This window comes from Etheostoma spectabile, chromosome 5 (genome assembly GCF_008692095.1).
Source record: "Etheostoma spectabile isolate EspeVRDwgs_2016 chromosome 5, UIUC_Espe_1.0, whole genome shotgun sequence".
Taxonomy (NCBI): Eukaryota; Metazoa; Chordata; class Actinopteri; order Perciformes; family Percidae; genus Etheostoma; species Etheostoma spectabile.
This window is the reverse complement of record NC_045737.1, coordinates 14,894,091-14,904,083: the sequence shown is the minus strand read 5'-3', so window position 1 is coordinate 14,904,083 and position 9,993 is coordinate 14,894,091. Positions and strand designations below refer to the sequence as shown.

At 39.2% G+C, this 9,993-nt stretch overlaps 1 protein-coding gene across 8 annotated transcripts in view; it reads left to right on the top strand.

The window, feature by feature from the left end:
* The window catches only part of wdfy3 (WD repeat and FYVE domain containing 3), a gene marked incomplete at its 3' end in the record, with an annotated part of 112,883 nt that overhangs the window by 1,097 nt on the left and 101,793 nt on the right, over nucleotides 1-9,993 (top strand). For 7 of the 8 annotated variants that reach the window (XM_032517171.1, XM_032517173.1, XM_032517168.1 and 4 more), the window contains 1 exon segment: nucleotides 8,193-8,434. In XM_032517171.1, coding sequence (XP_032373062.1) covers nucleotides 8,406-8,434 — 29 coding nt within the window. In that variant the 5' untranslated portion in view covers nucleotides 8,193-8,405. 8 annotated transcript variants of the gene reach the window in all.

The window sequence follows — 9,993 nt, the reverse complement described above, 5'->3', positions numbered from 1 at the left end:
GTGTGTGTGTGTGTGTGTGTGTGTGTGAGTGTGAGCTACCGGAAAGACATAGCTTACACAAGATAGAGATGGTTTTACTGCTGCAGGTTTTGTTCTTTGCTAGTAATTTTAGAAGCTCCCCCCGAGAAACACACTGTTAGTGTCAAAAGTAACGGATGTAATGCAAAAACATAACAATCTCAATTGATATAGTAAGTTACAGATCAGTCGAAAAGAATACAGTCCAACGCATCAAAGTGTCTCTTTTGTGTTACATACTTAAATTAATTGAAGGGGAAGACCTTCAATGAAATATTGTGTAGCACGTCTTCATTCGTCATTTGTGCTATCCAACCTGTTGCAATACCTATATTAATGATGCCTTTCCCCATGGTGTAATAAGTGCCATGAACCCAGTGCCCAGTCCATATTATTATCTACCCAGAAGACTGTGGACAGACCCATCGCGCCACAGCCAACATTAACCTGCTTTTCATCTTGGTAGACCATATCATGAGTGAGATGTGTTTTTTTATGTCCAGGATCAGGTTTTTTATTGGGTCTGAGACGCTGTACTGCTGCAATGGCTGTGGGTAACATCTTAATCTTTTTAATTACGTACCTGTTTCCCCTTAATTCACTCTGACATCTTATTTGACAAACTATTCAGTCACACTTGGTACCAATGTCATAGATGTTACACGCAGCTGAATTGTTTGTCATGGTTGTCTCGTCCTTTTTTAAGGTTTACCCTGCAAAAGAAAATCCTGCCCACTCTTAACTCTAACTTTTTAACCACACAGACACAATAAGTATAACAATAATTATTCATATAGTAATTTTCTTTCAACAAGTTTAAAAACAAGGCCTTAAAAACACCTCGATACAGAAACTGAATGTTATGAGCTTCATGAGCTTGACCAAACTGTTATTTACTGCAGAGCTACGGCATTGTAAGAACCTAATGCAGGCTTGGTCTGTCCCAAATAATATAATGAGGAGGGTTTTAGGAGACAATTCAAGTAATTAAAACAGCACAATGACTACAGACAATCAACATTATGTAAGAAAAAACAAAAAGGGCAATTTCATAAAGTTCAACATAGCTTTCAAATGCTATTTTGGCTTTATGATTAAAAGCTATTTCTAAATTACAAATTAATATTCTTAAATCATAAGATGAGCCATACATATTTGTGGTTACCAATACATTTGTGTTCAGACTCCTGGCTTTGAAACCATTGGGTTGACCAACCTGAATTGTTGCTGAAAATAATCAAGCTGTTGCATTAGATGGCTGAAAACACCCAAGCCACTTTGATGTGTAGGTTGTCAGGGATGAGGAAGATGTTGCAGTTACTCCATTTCAGTATATTTGTCCATATTAACTAACAATAATTAGGCATTCCAACACTACCACTGAGAAACAGTACCTACATAGACTGAGAAATAAGTGGCAGCAACTACCAAAATGAATGTAGCTACTGACTGTTTACAAAATCAACCACCTTTGTTCTAATCTAATTCAAAAAATATGGGCTCCATAAATTGTTTCTTTCTGCACACAAGGTCCCATCTGTTTGTGTTTTGAGCAGGATGCTCTGATTGTATGTACTGTCTGTTACTGTCCCTAACAACAAATAATTAAAATGTTTAATACAAATTTAAATAGATTATTCCATGTCACTCGCCCCCCTTCATACTTTCAAATAAGCAAAAACGTGAATAGGCCTGATTAACGAATAAGCAATAAACTAAATCCCATTTATTAGGCGTGAGAATCACCAGAGGCCTCATGATACGATATATTAGAATACTTATGTCACAATACAATATTATATACACTACCGTTCAAAAGTTTGGGGTCACCCAAACAATTTTGTGTTTTCCTGAAAAGTCACACTTATTCACCACCATACGTTGTGAAATGAATAGAAAATAGAGTCAAGACATTGACAAGGTTAAATAAGGATTTGTATTTGAAATAGATTTTTTTACATCAAACTTTGCTTTCGTCAAAGAATCCCATTTGCAGCAATTACAGCATTGCAGACCTTTGGCATTCTAGCTGTTAATTTGTTGAGGTAATCTGGAGAAATTGCACCCCACGCTTCCAGAAGCAGCTCCAAGTTGGATTGGTTGGATGGGCACTTCTTGCGTACCATACGGTCAAGCTGCTCCCACAACAGCTCAATGGGGTAGATCTGGTGACTGCGCTGGCCACTCCATTACCGATAGAATACCAGCTGCTGCTTCTGCTCAAATAGTTCTTGCATAATTTGGAGGTGTGTTTAGGGTCATTGTCCCGTTGTAGGATGAAATTGGCTCCAATCAAGCACTGTCCACTGGGTATGGCATGGGTTGCAATGGAGTGATAGCCTTCCTATTCAGAATCCCTTTTACCCTGTACAAATTCCCACTTACCAGCACAAAGCAACCCCGACCATCATATTACCTCCACATGCTTAACAGATGGCGTCAGGCATTCTTCCAGCATCTTTTCATTTTGTTCTGCGTCTCACAACATTCTTCTTTGTGATCCAAACACCTCAAACTTGGATTCATCCGTCCACAACACTTTTTTCCAGGCTTCCTCTGTCCAATGTCTGTGTTCTTTTGCCCATCTAATCTTTTTCTTTTAGGCCAGTCTCAGTATGTCTTTCTTTGCCACTCTGCCCTGAAGCCCAGAATCCGCCCAGCCGCCTCTCACTGTAGATGTTGACACTGGTGTTTTGCGGGTATATTTAATGAAGATGCCAGTTGGGGACTGTAGGCGTCTGTTTCTCAAATAGAGACTCTAATGTACTTATCTTCTTGCTCAGTGTGCAACGCAGCCTCCCACTTCTTTTTCTACTCTGGTTAGAGCCTGTTGTGTCTGTCCTTGAAGGGAGAGTAGTACACAACGTTGTAGGAAATCTTCCAATTTCTTAGCAATGTGTCGCATGGAATGCTTTTAAGGACAAGATAAGACTGGTCGAGTTTCAGATGAAAGTTCTCTTTTTCTGGCCATTTTGATCTTTTAATTGACCCCAAAAATGTGATGCTCCAGAAACTCAATCAGCTCAAAGGAAGGTCAGTTTTGTAGCTTCTGTAACGACCATAAAAAAAATTGTGTTTTTTTTTTTTTTGTTTTTTTTCAGATGTGTGAACATGATTGCACAAGGGTTTTCTAATCATAATTAGCCTCTGAGCCAATGAGCAAACACATTGTACCATTAGAACTGGAGTGTAGTTGCTGGAATGGGCTCTTTACACACTGTAGATATTGCACAAAAAACCAGACATTGCAGCTGGAATAGTCATTACCACATTAGCAATGGATAGAGTGTATTCTTCAAGTTAGACTAGTTTAAAGTTATCTTCATTGAAAAGTTACAGTGCTTTTCCTTCAAAAATAAGGACATTTCAATGTGACCCCAAACTTTTGAACGGTAGTGTACATTTTAAACATATTACAATATTCAGCGATGTATTGCAATGTATTACTTTTGTTCCAACTTCAACATATTTCCATTTTCAAGTGATGTCCCCAAAAGGGAACTTTGTCAACATCTGTTTTATCCAAAAAGATGTTTGTTCGTCTCACTTCAGTTTTATTGCTGCAAAATGGGATTGTCAAGCAGACAAACTGGCCAACACATAGATAATAATGGATTAATAATACGTCTGTGTATCGATACGGTATTGCCACGAAAAATATGGTAATACTATGCTGTATCGATCCCCCCCACACCTCTAACATTTATGGAAAAACACATAAGTGTACATACTTTGATCACCAGTGAAATATATGTTTCACATTTTCACACACTGCTGTGTTTTACCCTCTTTGTTTTGTTGACAAGCTTGTCCAACCAGTGAGTTCCAGCCCTCCACTATTCATGTTGTTTACAACGGAAACACTTTTTCATTTGACTAATCTTATGTACTTATAAAATTCCCCCAAATGAACATTAAGCCTTAACTCCTTACGTATGAGAGTAAAAAAACACAATACTGGCATCTGCTAATAGCTGATCTTTGCTGCCAGTTGATGTCATCGCCTGTGGTACTAACATTGACATATTGGCATTTGGCATATATTTTTACTGTTAGGGGACTCTTATTCTAGACATAAAAATCTCAACTTTACCTTTTTATGCGCAGAGTACTCTGGATATGCTGCAATAAAAGCAATAATGTCACATTCATATTCTGATGAACTATTGGACTAAATGTCTACATCTAGTTAGTTTGTGAAAGCCAAATATTCAATCCATGAACATCCAAGTCATTACGATATTATTTTTCAAATTTCCACAATATTTTAAGCTAAGAATGGAATACCCATTGAACATTCTTTCCCACTACTAAAATCAATGGTTAAGTTGCCATTTTGCTGTAAATTACTGACATTACTCAACACTTGCTGGTAGTCTGTGAGAAGAAGTGAAGTCATTACTGTAGTCTCGGGGCCTTTCTTTCTTCTGCTTTTCACCCACTGTGCTTTCAGTGCTAACAGGCATCGAAACTATATTCTATACTCACCACGTCAGATATTTGTCATGGGTTTACTCTACTGGATTAAAAAAAGGGTTGCGATGTGACTTAAAAAATACACATACACCATTCGTTGTCTCTACATCTACAGCTGTAGTTTGCTTTGTCATTTGCATATATTGTTATTTCTTGTATGTTTCTTTTGAAATTTGTTGCCAGGTGAGATAAAGTAGTTAGTCTAGTAGGAGTAAGTTGACAGAAATGCATAGTGCATAGTATACAAAAACCTATGAACAGACAAAAAAGTAAATATAGAATATACATTTTACAATATCAAATGTGTAAAAGACACTAAAAAGGTTAAGCAATATAATATTACCCATTTATTGTAGCCACCATCCAAATGCTGTTAAATTATGCCCATGACTTAGGTTTGTGTTTTATAGCAGAAATGACTTGAATGAGATCCTACACAGTTCTTAAACAAAAATTCCACCCTGATAACCTTTCATAGCCTCAGATGTTGACAAGGGACTTCACATTTTTAAAATGATGCTCTAGAATGTCATGTCTCGAGTATGTACTGCGACTGATGGTTTATTTTAATTATGGCTTTAATTAATTATCCAATAAGATATCTATGTTTTTTAACAGGTTGATTGTATGTGCCTTATTGTGATGATCCACTTGCTTGAAGAGGTTCTATCTGAAAAGTCGCAGTAAATGTTGTGGATGATTAGAAACGAAAGTAAACAACTGTTGGTTGTAGGTGTTACGACAACATTATGAGTGCTTCACCTGAGGGGAAAATTGGAAATATAAACAACTTGTGGGTTGCTAATAAACACAGCGGTTGTCACTAAATGAGACAAAGGCTTGAATCAGTAAGGACTAATGTACACAGCCAAACCAAGATTACCCGCTGAGATTATTTATACATTTCCATCTCTGTGGAGCAGCAATGTGTATTCTGTACCTTGTGAGCTGCTTGTTATTAAGTACAGCCACATAATAACATAACATACGCTTTAATAACATTGTGTGGATAATGCAGCACAAGGCCAATGCTAATTTCCCCTTCAATGCACTGAGGAAGCTTTCTCAGGCGATGTAAAATGCGCCACAAAGCAACAACACTGCATGGTGGTGTGTGTGTGTGTGTGTGTGTGGTGCTTGTGTGTGTCGTGTGTGTGTGTGTGTGTGTGTGTGTGTGTGTGTGTGTGTGTGTGTGGTTATCACTAAAGATTCCATGTCAGACACCAGATTTCAGTTGTAGTCTTCCTTGAGAAGACCAGCGTGCAGTCATAAACCAGGAGAGAATAATTCTTAATTAGCCTCCAGGGAAATGGCCTGCACGTCATGAAAGCCAGCAGAGCACTGAAATCAGTGTCAAATACTTTGTGTATGTATGTACTGAACGTTTGTAATAAATACAAACAAACACATACAGTATTTCTGTGCTCATCTACTGCACAAGTTAGATATTAGAGTTAAATTACTTGTTCTGGTAAATGTCAACACATCCAATAAAAAGATCGAAACCAACAACAAATTGTCTGAAAATTGTAGCCAAAGGCTGATATGTTATTCCTCTGCGCCATAGAACTACACTGTTGTCCTACTAAACTTTCAACAACACATCAGTGAGCCACACCATTGCACTGAATGTTATATTCCTTAAAGTTATATGAATTAAAGGGAGTATCATTCTACTATGTGTTGGAACTGGTTATGTCAGAGGATGGATCATATTTCAAACCGGAGTAATGATATATTTACTGTATGTTGTAATTGGTGTTTCACTGGACAGATTGAAGGAGAGATGTTTTCCCAGCTCTGTTTATTGCTGTAGTTTAACTGGCTGTGATTTTCACTGACTTTGCTCCACCCGGCACAGGATGCTAATAACTGTTGGGACTCCAATGCTTGTGATCACATGGGTGGTTTATGGTTATTAGTGTTAATCAACAAATGTATTTCACAGAATTATTCATGACCATTTGACATTTTATTGTCAAGTTCCCACATACTGAACGGAAAAATTGGAATGCATGATTCGTAGCTGTCAAGTTGGCATAACGAGTGCAGTTTTAGGCAGACAAAAGCTCAAATCACATTCTAACTGTAGAGTTTCTGAGAACCCCCTCAGGCTCTTATAACACAACAGGTCTCCCTGGCTGCAGCTAAGCTTCTGCTACTGCAGATTGTTTCACTTTCCAACCTTGCCACTGGTGGTGTTGGTGGTGCAGGCTTCATTCAGTGAGGTGGAGGATCTGCCTCCCCCACTGGCTTGATTTCCATATGGCCCAGTGTGCCCCCACTGGAAATCACGCTTCAATGTCTTCGTGAAACAGAAGACTCAGTGGCTCTCAGATTGTTCCACTAGGGTTTTTAGGAGGGGGTTTTCTTAACCTTATTTATGTTTTTTGGTATTGCTGAATAATGAATCCAAATCTTATCAGAATTACAAAATGGCCTACTGCAATTTTCAAAACACAGAATGTGGAAAATTTGTAAAACAACTACACATCATATTCTACAAACGTTAAAATATATATTGGTGTTTGGTACTAATAACCGCAAAAATCACACCATAATTATTTTCATGGGTTTCAATGAAAATGAGAATAATGCTGTAATTGAGATGTCTTGCAATTGAGATATCATTTGCAATATTTGAGGGAATATCATTAGATCATTCCCTTTAATATTGCAAATATTATCTCAATTGCAATATCACTCAACATACCCAGTTAGATATTGTTCACTATACTTTTTAATTCAAGACGGAGAAACAAAAGAACTGGAGAATCCTCCTGCTGTTATGGGAACATTTCACTTTCCCTGTGTGTTGTGTTGACAAACGGTGCGGTAAAGCTTGTGGGCTCCGACGGGACTTCATGGTGCATTCAGGTGCACCTCGTTAAACTTTAATAAGCACAAACTGTTGTTGTACAGTACCCTTCTGTCATCTATTGGGAGAAGAGTGCCTGCTAAAGAAAACATTTTTTAATCAAAAATTTCATGGGCTTGTGACCTGAAATGAATAATGGATTTAGAGAATCGTGACACTCCTTTTTAATTCATAATAAACGATTATATAAATCAGAGAAAACAAGCAAATCATCACATTTGAGAAGCTGGAACCAGAGAATGTTTAATTGATTAATAGAAACAGTAAACCAAGATAGTTTCAGACCCATTTTTCTGTCATGTCATCAATTAATTGTTTCTGTTATAGTATTTTTTTCCAAAAACTTGGGATGGAGCTCAAAATACATCAAATAGAAATTGCCATACATTATCAAATGTTATATTTTTTTAAGAAGGATACATCGGGAATCAATATGTCTTTTCCTGCAAGCCATTTTGTTTATAAAATGCACACAAGTAAGGTTGAGAGAATGTTTGTTTTTTTTACTCAAAATAAGGCAAAGTTAATGTGAACTCACTGAGCCTGGATGTAAATAATGTCGCGTAAATCCCCATGAAATTAATTAATAATGGTCCTTACTGCTGTAGTACCCTTCCCTCACCCCCACCCCCACGTTTTGGTAAAAATGGTATATTCCTCTTGCTGTGATGGCCATCCACTCTGCCCTCCCCTCCTCTTCCTCCAAAGCCCTGTACACCCCACCCGGTGTCAGGGGGGAATCAGCTGTGCCAGTCCCGGCAGGCCACACACACACACACACACACACACACACTCACACACACTCACACAGTACGCACAGTACGCCGACTGGCGAACAAAGCCCCTGGCACTGCCAATAAAGACAAACCATGCCTCCTTGCTTAGCCTCTCCTCTTTTCACGGCGCTGTGAAGGGAAGGCATGACACCATTCCCGTCGCCTTTCCTTATCAGAAAGACGCCAGTTTTTAGAGGAAGAGGTGTCGTCTCTATATAGTGGAATATTTTTGTCTTTTCGGCTGCTGATGAGTTGAGATGCTGGCAGAGCGCAGAGAGAACGGCAGGTAGGGAAAATCAAGAGTTGGGTGCTGAGCTTGTCTCCTCGGTGACCGGGAGTTTGTTTACTGTTACTGGCAAACCTGACCTTGGTGGATACAGTATAAGATGGTTATTGTTATTATTGAGGTGGAAATGTTTCTCCGCTGCATCTGTGCCACACTCATATACGTTTGTACTTAACATTAAAGCAGTTTGGTAAGTATTTATATGCGAGTATATGAGAATAAATGAGTGATGTAGTGCAGTCATGTAATAATCTTTGATTGCTATCATTCCAGCCATCGAGCACTGAGGGATGCAACAGTCAGAGGTACTGTATGTAACAAAATACCCTCATGTCTCTAGAGCCATCATGCTAGATAAAAAAGAAGCAAGGGATTGCTATGACTACTTTTATCCTTACAAGTGTAAATGTCGGAACAGTGTTGACGTGTTATTCATTTTTATACATACTACAGTGCCACAGCATAGAAAATATTTAAATAAACATAGCACGGTATGTAGTAGAGTTGGTTGGTATCCAAATTTTGATACCGTCTATTTTATCGCGGTATACCGTATTATGTGACTAATTAATAATTATGATGAAAGGCTCAGACGGCGTCACCAAACTGTTGGCTTGGGCCTACACCCTTCAGAAATTGAATACCAAACACTAATACTGAAACACCTCTCCCTTTTTATTAGGTCAGAACCCAAAATCCTGCCAAACTGCAGAAGTCAGGTTCTTCTTTGAGACCAGGTCACTCGGTGCGTGACTTGCCATCTCTCTCTCTCTCTCTCTCTCTCTCTCTCTCTCTCTCTCTTATACATTCTCTCTCTCTCTTCTCTCTCTCTCTCTCTCTCTCTCTTTAGTAGCTGCAGCAATGTGTATGAGCTTCCACTGAGCTAAAACGGCAGTTGCCTGGGCAAGTTTTAGAGAGCCTTTGTGCCTTTTAACAGAAGTACAATGCAATTAAAATGTCTGTGCAACATGAACAGGGCCCTTACGTGACAACAAGATGCATTTTCAACTCAGACATTGTTTATATTCAGCTACCCTGGTCCCTGATTCGATCCTGCCGGTAGCTGGTAGCTTGTAGCTGCCGTCTGGTTAGCCAGGCTTCTGTGATAATCCCCCCGACAACTATCACGGAGCGGCGGTGGTGAGGCTATGTCCTCCAGAGGACAGGTCATGGCTTGGTGACAAAAACTTGAAGTTTATTCCCCTCAAAAATAGCTAACTCAGCACTGTAGTGGTTACGACCATATCAGTGACTATGTACCTACATGGAAATGGGGCCAGTGATTGATGTGGCTTGCACAGTGATAGCGTTAGAGAAGGTAGCTGTAGTCTGTTGGAGCAGGAAGAGGGAAACAGTGTGCAGATAGCTCCGCGCTACCGTTTTTTTTAGGGGGGAATAAACTTCAAGACGTGACATGACCTGTCTCCTGGAGGACATAGCCACACCGCCGCCGCTACGTGGATTGTTGTCGGAATGACAAAGCCTGGCTGAACACACTAACCGCACGGCAGCTAGGAGCTAGCAACAACAAGCTAGCAGCTACCGGCAGGATCGAGACA